Source organism: Microcebus murinus, chromosome 24, assembly GCF_040939455.1.
Source record: "Microcebus murinus isolate Inina chromosome 24, M.murinus_Inina_mat1.0, whole genome shotgun sequence".
Lineage (NCBI taxonomy): Eukaryota > Metazoa > Chordata > Mammalia > Primates > Cheirogaleidae > Microcebus > Microcebus murinus.
This window is the reverse complement of record NC_134127.1, coordinates 19,135,813-19,150,524: the sequence shown is the minus strand read 5'-3', so window position 1 is coordinate 19,150,524 and position 14,712 is coordinate 19,135,813. Positions and strand designations below refer to the sequence as shown.

Genomic DNA, 14,712 nt, shown 5'->3' with positions numbered 1-14,712 from the left:
TAAAATGATCTGGACAAGGTAATGAAGTCAGTAAAGTTAGACTTCCTAATTCCTAAAAACTGTCATTTTTTGGTAGATTGAAATGTCTCTCTTTTCTAAGTGTAGCAACATCAACAGTTCCACAGTGGTATATAGTTCCATAGGTATTAATATCTGGGACCCAAAAGAAGAACTGGGAAACTACCTCATTCACGTTCTAATCTCAGACAACAACATGCCATCAGACCACTGTGGAATGGGACGCGTCAGACTATAGGACACGTGGCAGGCCTTTGTGGGTAACTCTCCATCTTCTTTGACTCATCACGCCTTCCCTCCCTCTCCTCCACCTCCCCTTTACGATCTCACCACCAATCAATCACACCCCAGGTAAGGCTTGCTGTGGTGTGCTCCTAGCTTGAGTTAGGATACATCCATTCAAAGAGCATCATGAAGCTGGTCTTGGCATTGAAGGCGAAAGCTATCCCTCTCAGGTCTCTCACCAGGCCAACTAGAGTTCGCTGTAGAAGGCAAAAATATATTAAAACAGAAGAAAAGCCAAACCTATAACCATCTCATGGGGATTTTACACATCTGTAATCAAATTCTTCCTCCCATAGTTCAACAAATACTCCTTCCCAAATATCCTGAATCAATCTCTTCCATGTTAATTAAAAATGGAACCTTTTGACTTGGAAAATTAGCTTTGGAAGCTTGTTATACTAAGAAAATAGGATGATTCCTGGCCCATTATGGCAAAAATTGAGGCCGACAAGCTCTTAAGATATTAAAGTAATACATCTGAAAATGCTCTGAGCACATCTGGGGGGCAAAAAAAAAAAAGGATGGAAAAGCAAAAAAGCTCATACAAGAAGATGTAGAAAAGTCACATATATCCTAATAGTCTATATCCTCAAGGAACTCAAATGCAAACCCTGCCAAGAGGAAGACAAAGGGGAAATCTACATGGTACCTGTCCGTCCTCCTGTTTGGGCTGTCAGGAAATAAGACTGACCTGTTGAATGTTGGAGCTATAAAGTATTGTGCTCTCATTTTACAGAAAAAGAGACTATGTCTTAAAAGGTCAAATAACTTGCCCACACTCATGCTACGAGGTGGCAGAAGGGCCCAGATTAGGATTCATACATAGCACTAAGACTCTAAATGCAATACTCTCTTTCTCAATAGAACTTTTACTTGGGGCCCTGAGCATTAAGACTGCTTTTAAAATGTAGCCGGGGGATATGGCAAAGATGTAGGTGATGGTTGTAGTCCATTGACAAGATGGTTCCTTTGGTTAATTTTACTTGCCTTATATGGGACTAATATTACGGAAAAATGTTTGGTTGATATTCACTGATTATCAAACTGGCATATGTCAAAAGCATACAAATTCACCCTAAGTCCTTGATATTGGTTGATATTCTAGCCCAAGTTACTGATATGTTCCACACTAACCCCAGCTTTGAATAGTACCCATCTCAGACCCCAACACACAAATATAAAGGGAAGAGAGTGGCGAACAAAGTGGTGTTGCTCTCTCACTACCCTGCTGATTTGCAGAGGGAAAACTAAGAGGCTTTCTAAAGATGAAAAGAACACTGGAATGTCAGGTAAAGCCTGGCATTTTTTCTGGTGATACCCCTGGCTATCTGTTGGTTCTACCATTCAGCCTCAGTAACCTTAGCAACATGGCAAAAAGTCCTACCAATATTAACATTCTGATGTCTATGGATTTGGCACAGAGATCTATAGGTCGGGAAAGCAGGAGTGTATAAAGTAAAAAAGATGAGGAAAGCAACAATCAAGACACTCAGGAGAGCTGAAAATCAAGAACTAAAAGTAACTTAAAATTCCACATATATGGACATTCGAATAGCCTTCTAAATGACTCATGTCAAAGAAGAAATCTCAATGGAAATGAGACACTATAAAGAACTGAATGATAATGAAGATGGTACATATTAAAACTTGTAGATTCTGAAGATGTTTCACAACAATGTAAAAATACTTAACATTATTAAACTGTACATGTAAAAATGGTTAAGATGGTAAAATTTTACGTGTCTTTTAGCCACAATTAAAAAAAAAACCCACACTTGTAGGCAATACCTAGAGGGACTTTTATAGTTTTAAATAATCATATTAGGGAAGAAGAAGAGCTGAACAGTTAAGAAGTTAGAATAATGACTCCAAAGAAAATATATGAAAGCAAAGATAAGAGTAGAAAAGAATAAAATAGAAAACAAATTAAAAATAGCTAAAAACAAGGCCAAAAAATGTTTTCTTTTTCGCAAAGACTATAAAACTGATAAATCTCTGGCAGGGACTGATCTAGAAAGAGATTGAAAGCATTAATAAGCAGTATTAAAAATGAAAGGGGCCATAATTAAAGATATAACAGATTAAAAATGCAATAAGAAAACCATAAACAACTTTGTTAATTCATTTGAAAACTTAGACCAAAAAAAAAAAATCCTAAGAACTGCTTAAAAATATACTTTAATATAAAAATAAGAGTTTATGTGTTTCTTCAATTTCAAAATCCCTGGGATCCAAGAGAGTAAGTAGAAAGCTAAAGCAGCCAATAGTTTATGGGCTCAATATTGTCTGGTGTGCTAGCTGATCTCAGCTCTATCAGGGACTACCCTAAATCAACAGCTGATCAATCAGCGGGTAAAGGACTCACCTTTGCCTCTTGCTCATTGAAACTATTAGTGCTAAACATCTGGGCCACAGCCTCAAACGCTGCTGTGAGTGGTAGCATGAACTGCTCGTACTGATCTTCATCCTCTCCTGTAAGGAAAACAACCCAGGCTGTGACCCCAACACCAAGAATTCAAAGCTGTGTATACACAAGAGATAAGGGGGGATGAAAGATGAGCAGACCCAAAGGTAATTCAAAGGGTGGGGGGTCCCTTTATCATCCCAACAGGTTTTAGTAGCAATTTAAGAATAAAATGTGTATACAGAAAGAGAATTTTAAAACTAGAAAATGACAGAAACCATCTGGTCTGAGAATGTCCTAAGTTTTCTGATGTTGAGCTGCAGTATCAGTGATTCAAGATGCTCTGTTATTTACTTATTTTGCCTTAGTGAGAATTAGAGTCAGTCCAGAAAGGACCATGCATGGCTGGTGTCTGAGAACCACACGAGACTCAAAACTTGAAAGAAGTGCTTGTGGAGGGTTTAGTCACACTTTCCTTTTTTTAAAAGTAATCTTTGATGAACTTAGAAAGGTTTTTATAATGTCATTTTAGTATGATTAAATATAAGTAGCTCAAAATGAGAATGATACCATTGAGCTTTCATTATTAGTTGATCTAAAACTGCAAATATCAACACTATTGCTACGAAGCAGATTAAGCCCTTCTGATTCATATGTGCTAGAGAAATGGATAATAAAAAGTTTGTGTGGACTGTCTAAAGTGGGTTTGCACCTCAGTGTGGGGGAGAAGTTATCTGGCCAACAAGATGCATTTAGGAATCTCAATGACTAATTCCCTTATTTTACAGATAAGGAACATAAAGCCACTGCACACTGGAAGAAACTTCAGGGGCATGCTGTTATTCTCTTCCAGTTACAGGGACCATGACAGCATGATCTGTTCTCAGTGAAATCAGACTGTTATTTCAGATGATTTTGTTACTGTTGAAACAACAGAAAAGACTTCCTTCGCATCTAGTTTTCTGTCCTCAAATCAAAATTTAAAACAGTGCCAGACTACTTCATGAGCCTCTAGGATTTATTGCAGTACCTAAATCCACCATGAGGAGACGCCCAAGTGCTGTGTAGAACGTAGTCCGACACCGCATGTCTGTCAAGTTGGACTGATTGTTAATACCCAAAAATGAAAAGTGCTCGCTCTATTGAAAAAAAGAAAACAAGTTAAAAAGGTAAAAACATGGTTAGAGGGAGTAATTCGAGAATTACTGAGCCTTTTCAAGCTAATGGCTATATGGTCATTCCTAAGGATCTGAAGGGTGTTTTGTTTTGCTTACTGTTGTTGCCTGCTACTAATTTACTGCAGTGTGAATAGTAGTAGGTGACTTCACCATAACGCAGATCATCGGGAACAGCTCTGATGACAGTAAGTGTGTCATCAGCTGACTCCCATCTTTGCTGTAGCAGGACCCGGAACCCCAATTTAAACCTCTCCTTTATGTGTGGAGAAAGTGTATGTGTGAGTGATGGGAGACAGGGCCAGGAAGAGGGGCTAGCGTCACTCACCGTGTGATTGTTCAGCATGAACTGTACCGCACTAAGCTTCACCAACTTCCTTACGCTACTGTACGTAAAGACGAAGAAGGTCAAGGAAAGTGTGAAGCAAACCAAGGATCTTTAAGGCAGATGGAAACCATCCAGGATAAGGTACAGTTTACTAGAATATCTGAATTTTCTAAACCACCTGAGTATACCACTGCCAAATAGGAACAAATGTGTTCTCTTCCAAGCAATATTTAACTGATCAGTTAGAAAACTCCTATCTGTAAGAAAATAGATAAAACCCAGAAGTTTCCCCAAAGAATCATGAATATCCTAGAGTAGCTTTTCTCAGCAGGAGTCCCAAGGGAGAATTAAGCCTTAAAGCTCTGCCTACAGCATCTATTGGGTATAATGAATGAACTTCTTTACTAATTAGAATGGTACAAGGCTATGATGATCTTTGGGAGAACTGAGAAAAAAGTCACACCAATAATTTTATAGGGTTGACTCTTTCTGCGGACCCCTGGTTGTGAAAAGCTGTCCTAGAGCAATTCAAACTTTGTAGCAGACCTAGTGTTAAGTCAAGAGGAAGTATAACCACGACTTCTATTATAAAGCTTAGAATCAGGATGTTTCTACCAATCAGCTAGCTGATAGGACAGTCAACCCAAGAGGACAGTCAACCCAAGAGGGACTTTGTTATCACTAAGATACTACAACCATGACCACACAGAGTGTGTACCTAGGAGATGCATCTATTATGTATTGCTGGACCTTAGGAATAGCCAGGGATAAATGTGTAAATTATTAGGACAGCGTCTGATCTCATTTTTGAAGTCTGAAATTATTCCTGGATTCTTCCTGGGCATAGCCTTTGACTCCTAGGAAAATGGAAGATATCTGAGTACACACTAAAGCTAAATTAAAGTAGAAATAGCAGGAGGCTATGATTCCTAGACTGTGGCCTGCCATAGTTTCTGCTGTGCACAGAAGCCAGCTTAGAAAAGGATATCCAATGGAGAGATCATTGAGAAGCTGTAGTGTCTTGGAGGTGATTGGTTCACAACGGCCCCAGTACTTCAAGTTGGTGATACTGGAGGACAAAAACAAAAAAAAAAGCAAGAGACTCTTTTGATTTGCCTGGTTTTCTTGAGGGCGAGGAGAAGAAGAAAGTCATTCATCAAAAGTCACCACACATCTGCACCACTAATTCACAGACATCACGACCACAAAAAAGAAAAAAAAATGGGTAGGAAATCTCCGTACTTACATTTGGTTGACTAGAAAAATTATCCTTCAGATAATCTTCACTACTTGGTTCCAAAGCTACACTGGCCCATACCCAGGCCCTTGGAATTCTGGGGCACTCCAGGGCTGATTTCTGCAGCAAGGGTAAGAGATTTCTGCGGCAGTGATAACATGCAGACGTATGCAATTCTGCACCTGCACCATCCACTGTCAGCTGCAGAATTCTAGTAGCCCTTGCTTCTGGATTCTTGGCTGGAGAGTCCTTTAGACCCCCTTTGCTCTTTCCATCTTAATTAACCAGCTCATGGATATGAGTGTTTAGGGTTGGGATAGTTGGAAGAAGGCAAAATGTCCTTTTGCACACAGCCCTGGGTAATGTATTTGGCTCTTAAGAGTGTGCTTTGATAAATTAAGCTCCTAAAAAGAGGAAAATGTAACCTAAGGGGTATAACTTAAAAAAAAAAAAAGGGCCAATTAGGACTCCAACTTTGAAGACAGTTTAAATGGCACTAAGATGTTGGAGACGCAAGAGTCTCAAAGGGTGTGATGCTTCCTGGGAGGGATAAGCACCTTTTAAAGTGGGGCTCTCCTCCTGGGGGACAGAACTAGTGGAAATCAGCACCAAAAAGAGAATGACTGCTCCAGGCATCCCTGGCATGGCAGTCAAGTGTGAGAGGCTAAGCCCCAATTGCTGGGGAGGGAGGTCCATTTTGCTAATGCCAGAACAGGGTTTCACCTGTCATTACAGAGGCTAAAGAGAAGGTTCTGTAAGAATAAAATTAAATCCTTGCCTGTACAAGCCTGGAATGCTCTGGGGCCGGGCCATATCTCTAAGCACAGCTTGTCACACACTCAAATGCACAATTTTCTGACGCAAACGATCGATGCTGGAATACCAAGGCACTGGCAGCACAATGCCAAGATCACATTTTACAGTTGCAATAGGATTGCAAGGGACTCTTGCTGATGGCAAGCTGAAACACTTACATTTTTCCTATGAAGACGCTTAGGACCATGGTCTCATCATTCAAGCCCAGAACTTCTGAGAGTCGGCGGTACAGCTGGTATTAAGCAAGAGAAAGTAACCAGGAAATATGAATTAGAACAATCATATCCCTGTACTATTTTTATCCACAATCGGGGATAAGATGTGGGAAGAAAATGGACAACAATCCTGGGGAAGGCTTTACTGAAGGGATGAGCTAGTTTCTAAGTATTACTAAACATTGAATAGATGTTGAGCTATCCTACTGGTCCTCTTCAAGATTGAGATGATAAAATGACTGCCCAAACCTTCTGCTGTTCTGAATATTAATTCATGTACTAAGAATTGCCAATTTGGGGGAGAACAACATTTTGACTATTTGTTAAACAAATGGAGCACTAGAGAAATTGACCCAATTCTTTGACAAGTCTGCCAGAATTCTACAGATTAAGAGAAAACATTTGGACTATCCCAACACCTAAAATCTGGAGGCTATGTGAACTATCATCAACTATTTCCCTCAATCACAGCAACCCCACAAGTGAGAAGTGAGAGCTAAATGGAGCCATCTGAGAGTCTGTTACCTTAGAGGACTTCTGCACCTGGTCCCCAATGTAGATCTTACGGAATTGCTCAAAAAAGCTCAGCATGGCCAATTCTAGCTTCTCGTTACCGGCCTGCGCCAAGCGAGAATCTGTCAGGTTCATTAGCTGGAGCACCCTAGAGGAAGAGGAGCAATGATTCTCTCAACAGCAGGACATCTGGATTACTCTTAGACAATCCAAGGACCCCGAAATAGTTGCATATGCCTGTTCTCCTTACCCATCCGATCTGAAAGGCATGCTCTGCAGGTTCTAAACTCTGGTGAGGGAACAAAATTCTCCTTGCTCCACAACAGAAACCACAGCTGAGGACTGAATGGTTACATGTTTATCCACTGAGACTATAGACTGAACTCATAGTCAGAACTATGTCAGAACTATAGTCAGAACTCATAATCAGCTTTAAAAAATGCTGGCATGAGGGGTAATGGTCTTCCCTGAAACTTCTGGGAGACCTCGGGTACAGGAATTTTCTATATCCCAGTTTGTCTATTAATATATAAATGCGTGAGACTGGGCTAGATCAATAGTTGTCAATCTTTTTTCTCACAGAGCCATGAAAAGAATGGAGATGCGTAAAGGATGATGTTCACATGCAGGTGAGACTTCCAGAAACAAACAGCAGATACACTACCTGTGACTTCACCCCTGTTCCCTCTATCCTTCTCCCCAAAAGAAAGCATACTGGCATGCAAGTTAGTGAATGCTGAATAAGCATGATGTTGTGAGTCACTTGACATTTTGATAGTGTGAGAATAGGTAACAAACTATTTGTGATATATCATGAGTAAATGAGACTTGATCACTATATTATTACATTCAAGCTGACAACCAGTAAGCAAGACATTGCCCAAACTAAGTTTATATTATGACACATGCAGTGTCACACCAGGCTGCAGAATCAGAAAGGTATTAGATTTCACGCTTATTACAGTTTTGTTCAACTCTTCAAAAAATGCAAGTGGGACAATGCCATGGAAATTTCTGTCAGGATTAAGGCTCCCAAGGCAAATGGGCAAATGATGAACAAAATGGTGGCGGAAAGAGACAGATGGGGATTTTCGAAACAGGAGAATTACAGACTGAGGTGTTTGGAAACCAATAACGCCTAAGGCATCATGTTAAAACATATTTAATTCTAAGGAGAGCATTTCAAAGTTTAGAACCTTTTAAGGTAGTGGCTCTCAGTAAGGTTGCAAAACCATTTTTATAATAATACTAAAACATTTTTTGCCTTTGTCACCTGCATTCTCATATGAGGGTATGCAGGTTTCCCAGAGGCTACAAGATGTGATATCACAACAGAATGAATGCAGAAGCAAACATAAGAATCCAGCTAACTTCTATTATGCCAGACATTAAAGAGACTTATAAAACAGTAAAACAATGTCACTCATTAATTTTCTTGGAAAATAGTTATTTTTCATAAAAATGTATTATTTATGTTAACATGAAATGGGCTTGCTATTATTTTAAAATAAATATATATTATTAAAGAAATCAGGCCGGACGCAGCGGCTCACGCCTGTAATCCTAGCACTCTGGGAGGCCGAGGTGGTCAGGAGTTCGAAACCAGCCTGAGCAAGAGCAAGACCTGGTCTCTACTAAAAATAGAAAGAAATTAATTGGCCAACTAAAAATATATAGAAAAAATTAACCGGGCATGGTGGTGCATGCCTGTAGTCCCAACTACTTGGGAGGCTGAGGCAGGAGGATCGCTTGAGCCCAGGAGTTTGAGGTTGCTGTGAGCTAGGCTGACATCATGGCACTCTAGCTCGGGCAACAGAGTGAGACTGTCTCAAAAAAAAAAAAAAAAAAAAAAAAAAAAGAAATTAAACACTCTTTGAAGTCCTCAATACTTTTTAAGAGAGTAAAGTAGTATAGTAGTCCTAAGATCAAAAGGTTTGAGAACCTCTATTTCAGAGTACTAAAAAATCCTGCCTTTTTATTTCTGTTAGGTAAATTTTTAGAAATCACTAATTATGTTTCATTTCTCCCCCCTTCAACTTAGAAAGATAAATTTTCAATAAGCTTTGATGCTCACTTAAACGGTTTTAATAAAATGAGAATTCCACAGATAAATCCTGTAGGTGGACAAGTTTATGGCCAAGAGATTTGAAAGGCTACAGAAACTCTGTAAGTCCATCTTCGGCGATCTCTGAAGAACTACAGTTTCCTATTACACTTCTTTTGGTATGGTAAAAGCAGTCCACATTTCACTAACTTTGAGATGTTGTCCTTAAACAAAACTAACAGCTACTCTCCAATTTAGTTTTCCTAATTCTGTACCCATCATTTCCTTGCTGAATTATTGCCAAAATGTTTTTTTAGTAAGGATCATAGGCAGTTCTTACTGCACTTATAAAAGACTTGAAGGCTTCGTTTTCATGGGCAGTTTCCCAAGACTGTGTTCTGTAAACGGGGAGAAAAGCATTAAGAGGACCCAAACAGGGCGGGAGGGTGGTCAGAGAAGCAGAACGGAGAGCTACTGGGGGAGCACTTACCGACAGACAAGCTCACCATCCATAGCGTCCTGCTCATCAGTGCTTGCAAAAGAAACTCTGCCACCAATTACTGCTCCGATAATGTAAACCAGCCACGTCAGCCTTCCTGCAGCAGGAGAAAGACCCATCAGTGTCACCTCCAGTGATAATTTTGTGAACACATTCCTCACTATGAACTTCCTTAATCCTAGGAACACTATGGTAAAGCCATAAAGTCTAACTTTTTTTTTTTTTTTTATGGAGGATAGCTACCATTCTGCTCTGGTAAAAGTGATGCCAAGGGGGAAATTCATTAGATAATCAATGTTCCTATGTCAGACAAGGCCATTATTTTTTGATTGCAGTATTTCTTTAGAGTTAAAAACACATTTTGCAGATAGGATTTCAGTTCCTCTTCTCTAGTCCCCTGTGGCATTTATTCATTCATAAATATTCTTTTGTGTATGTAGAGGTAACTGATGATGAAAGAAGCCTTCTCTGGAGGGGACAAGCAGGAAAGGGGTAGCAATGTGAGAAGGAGTCTGACAACATCGCTTCCCAGGTCTAGAGTTCCCTGTCCGCTGCACACTCACCCTCCTGCACTGCAATGTCCATCGGGCTTGCACTGGCACTCTGGAGCAGCTCCTGGTAGGACTGGGCTGACTGGTCAAACAACTGCACAAGGAGCGCACACGTCTTCTCGTACTCACAACGCCCAATGGTAGACAGCTGGTCCAACTGCTGCTGGACCAGACCTGTATCCTCCAGCGGGTCTTCCAGGCCATCTCTGCTCCCAAGAGAAGAAGAAAAGCAGCTCTCTTAAAATATGCCTATTGATTTCAGTGTTGATGTAGCATAGCAACTCCATTTCTTCTTAATTTAGCTACCATTTCCAGTGGTAGAGGCCCATATCACGCCCCAACACTGCTTTTTCCCAAGGAAGAATATTAAGTCAGAAGGCAGATGTCTGTGCCCTCGAATCAGTTTGTGTCCTGAGGTATATTCTGCTTGGTGGCATCAAATCTTCCAATGTGAATGCCCTTCCCTTAACATCTGTCTGCCTTGAACCTCACAGTCCTATGCTTCTCATCTCTCTGAGCTCTTAGCTCTAAATCTTTCACGTTTTTGACTGTAGTAAACTTTGAGACTATAAGTACACAGTCCTCTGTGTGAGGCCAGATGTGTTTGGAATTCAGAAGTTTCCAGATTTGAGGAAGGCGATATGATGCTTCCACCATGTAATGTAAAACACTCGATGGGCTTTGTGGCATATCAAACTCAGTATTCCTGTAGCAAAATGTATGAATATTATGAAATATCATACCGAGTAGGATTAAAAAAAAAACAAACTCTATAAATGGTCTCATATCAATCAGCTCATGTCAAATTTTGCCACCAAGTGAATTTTGGTGCAAAACCAATGAGAAAATATAGTTTTCACATCCTGGATTTCAGAATTGCAGAGGAGATGTTGCAGATCTGTACCAGGTCTTGCCTTATCACTGGCTCCGAGATTGTAACGCCTTGTCCAATGATGACCTTTCCTTACTGGTACATCACAGTATGACAATGCCAACAGCAGGATTCTACCTCCACTACTACAACCAGCAGCTGACTGTGTGCTTACCACGTGCTACACACTGTGCCAGGTCATACTAATTTAATCCTTGTAAGAACCTTGTGAGATAGGCCTATTATTATATTTTACAAATAAGGAAAATGAGAAACCTTCTTAAGAGCAGGCAGCAATTAACTGGCTATCTGGGTTCAGAGCCCACACACTCAACCATTCCCCCAACAAACCCTCACTGAAGACAGGAACAGAAGTTCTGCAGCTGACAGAACAATACTTTCTAGTGAACTACACAAATACTCAGGTTTTGAAATAATTCAAGTCCTAAATAGTTAAGACTACAGTTCATGACAGTTAAATGCATTTAACTCAGAGCAAATTAAGAATGTGATTTTAGAAAGATCTCAGATCCTCAAAGTCCAAATAAATTCCCGAGAAACAAAAAGCCAATGAAAAACTATACAAGAAAGGCCCCTAAACAAAGATAACTTGATTTAATACAGGTCACTTTGAAAGGGCCTGACATTCTTTGGCTACAGGTTTCTGGTCCAGTTAATAGGGTAACAGAAACCATGTTAATGTAATGCAATCAATAATCATTTGCCTAGAATTCTTATGAGTTCTAGTAAGCTCTGAAATTAGAGTTGATAACTAGATTGTGTAATCTTAACCCACTTACTTCTTTGGGAGTTCACATTAAGTACCTATAACTTATACATTATAATTCTTATCTTCTACATCCTATAAATGTTTTTTTTTTGTTGTTGTTGTTGTTTTTTGTTTTTTTTTTGAGACAGAGTCTTATTCTGTTGCCCTGGCTAGAGTGACATGCCATCAGCCTAGCTCATAGCAACCTCAAACTCCTGGGCTCGGGTGATCCTTCTGCCTTAGTCTCCCGAGTAGCTGGGACTATAGGCATGTACCACCATGCCCGGCTAATTTTTTCTATATATTTTTAGTTGGCAAATTAATTTCTTTCTATTTTTAGTAGAGACCGGGTCTTGCTCTTGCTCAGGCTGGTTTCGTACTCCTGACCCTGAGCGATCCTCCCGCCTCGGCCTCCCAGAGTGCTAGGATTACAGGCATGAGCCACTGTGCCCAGCCTACATCCTATAAATGTTTCTCACATTTAAAGACTATCAGTGGCAAGGACAAACATTACACAGATGTACTTTGTATTCAAAGATACTGCTATGGATGGCAAAAGTGGACATGAATAGGAAGGTAAAGAGGTAAGACCATTCTGTCAGACTTTATGCTCTCATCATGCTACTCTGCTGACATGGAAAAAGAACCACTACTAGTGTTAGCTCCAATAAGACCCCTATCAAACCCCTACCTGGGTGTTTGATCTCTAGGAAGTCTGACAGCAGGCTGCTAGCAGGGAAATGAGGGATGCTGCCTGAGTTTCCTTACCTCAGTATGATGTGCACAGATTCCAACCGGGATGTGATGTAGGCTTTGGTGACCTCAGGAGTGTAAGTTTCCAGCATGTGGGGCTCTGTGGCTTTGACATATGGCACAGACGCTGCCAACCGCTGCCATAGGCTCAGAAGATAGTGCACACTATTTGGGGCAAATTCCCAGTGCTAAGGAAAACCAAAAGAGCAGAAGGCATATTTTTCATTTCTGTACACGAGTTCCATACCACTTGACACAAAGGATAAAGACTTCTTTTAAAAAAAAGAGAATAGATTTTTATGGGCTTTGTTCTGTGTATAACTAGTTTAATGTGTTTATCAGTATTTCAGAGATTAAGCATCTAACAAGAAGAGCTGTTCTACGCTGGTTGTGTAAACTTCACAAGGAGAGCCTTATGTAAATGATCCTCAAGCATTAGTATGCATGAGAGTCACCTGGAGAACCTGTTAGACACAGAGGCCAAGGCTCTACCCTGAACCTAGTGAACCAGAAATTACAGAGGTAAGACCCAAGCACCTATATTTTTTAATCAAGCTTCTAGATGATTCTGATGAAATCCACCGTCCTGTATTACATGACTAAAAAAAGAGAGGGCACTACCTCTTTTGTCTAGTTTCCTATTCCAACCTTGCCTTTGGGGGCTGATTAGGAGGGAATTCTCTCTGCCTTAAATCTAAATGTTATCCTTGTAATTATCACTTGTTCCTCGGACCACACTCCCTGCACTTTTGTTAGTGTAAATGATAGGCTGCAGGGTTATCCTATGCTTACAGTCACCTCTGCCAAGAGAGAAGGGAATATTCTTCTTTTTTTTTTTAGAGATAGCGTCTTGCTCTGTCACCTGGACTAGAGTGCAGTGGCATCATCATAACTATAACCTCAAACTCCTGGGCTCAATCCATTCTCCTGCCTCAGCCTCCCAAGTAGCTGGACTATAGATGCACACCACCACACCTGGCTAATTTTTCTATTTTTAGTAGAGACGGGGTTTTGCTCTTATTCAGCCTTGTCTCAAACTCCTGACCTCAAGATATCCTCCTACCTCGGGCTGCCAGAGTGCTAGGATTATAGGCATGAGCCACCACACCTATCCCTCAAAAAGGAATATTCTTATAAAGTTAAAACCAATGACCAAGAGAATAGATTGCAATGTTTAGGAAGAAAACCGTAAGCCATCAGAGACAAACCTGTAGGCTGGTCACTGTGAAGTTAGCTATCAATCGGATGACCTCAGGGTAGTTTTCCACCTTTACCAATTCTCCTAGTTGATAGTTACTCTTTAACCGGGCCAGTAGTCTGCAGAACTCATGGTAATTGTTTGGGTCTGATAAGCTCTGACAACAGCACAGGAGAAAAACAAAATGTAAAATGTGATTCACCATACTTCAAGAATGACATATATCTGGGATGGCATGGGGAATGAGAGGAATCTATTTTTTAATTTCTCAGCTACAGGTTATAATTCAGAATAATATACCTGTATAATGTTTAAAAAGTCACTTTTATAAGGAATAGTCACATTTATTATTTCTTCTGTTCATAATAATTAAGACGTTGAGATGGGATTATTAGCCTCAAGTGACAGAATTTGTAACAGAAGCCCAGAAGGAGCCCAGAAGGTTGTAAAGCTGACTATGGCTGAAATGGGCACAACGTAGAGCTGTGACTGGCCTGTTTGCTTCTCACAAAGGAAATCTAATGAAATTTTCATTTTCACAGCTGTCAAACTGATCATTAAGCACAACTAACCTACAGTGGCAAAGTTATATTAAACACAAATGTTTCATATATTTACATCATTAATATAATAATTTATCCATATATTATATTGATAGGTTTATACATTTTAGTATATACTTACATCAAATATTATTTACATATTATACTGGTATACTAATTTATGTTTCCTTATGTATGACTTCCTCTATTAGCATATAAGGGCACAGACTATTTTTTTCACCACTGTATACCCTGGCACACACTAGATGCTCAGTACAGTTTGTTGAATGAATAAATGAATTTTTTTTTTTTTTTTGAGACAGAGTCTCACTTTGTTGTCCAGGCTAGAGTGAGTGCCGTGGCGTCAGCCTAGCTCACAGCAACCTCAAACTCCTGGGCTCAAGCGATCCTCCTGCCTCAGCCTCCCGAGTAGCTGGGACTACAGGCATGCGCCACCATGCCCGGCTATTTTTTTTTTTATATATATATCAGTT

The 14,712-nt window shown here is 40.1% G+C and overlaps 1 protein-coding gene across 4 annotated transcripts in view; it reads right to left on the bottom strand.

Moving 5' to 3' along the window:
* Positions 1–14,712, bottom strand: part of XPO7 (exportin 7) — an 83,774-nt gene that overhangs the window by 10,759 nt on the left and 58,303 nt on the right. For all 4 annotated transcript variants that reach the window (XM_075997361.1, XM_012739230.2, XM_012739228.3 and 1 more), the window contains exons 10-20: positions 13,687–13,833; positions 12,494–12,666; positions 10,098–10,291; positions 9,526–9,631; positions 7,004–7,139; positions 6,422–6,495; positions 5,199–5,279; positions 4,211–4,274; positions 3,738–3,846; positions 2,669–2,775; positions 412–500 (exon numbers count right to left, since the gene is read on the bottom strand). In XM_075997361.1, coding sequence (XP_075853476.1) covers positions 412–500; positions 2,669–2,775; positions 3,738–3,846; positions 4,211–4,274; positions 5,199–5,279; positions 6,422–6,495; positions 7,004–7,139; positions 9,526–9,631; positions 10,098–10,291; positions 12,494–12,666; positions 13,687–13,833 — 1,280 coding nt within the window. The remainder of the gene's footprint in view (positions 1–411; positions 501–2,668; positions 2,776–3,737; positions 3,847–4,210; positions 4,275–5,198; positions 5,280–6,421; positions 6,496–7,003; positions 7,140–9,525; positions 9,632–10,097; positions 10,292–12,493; positions 12,667–13,686; positions 13,834–14,712) is intronic.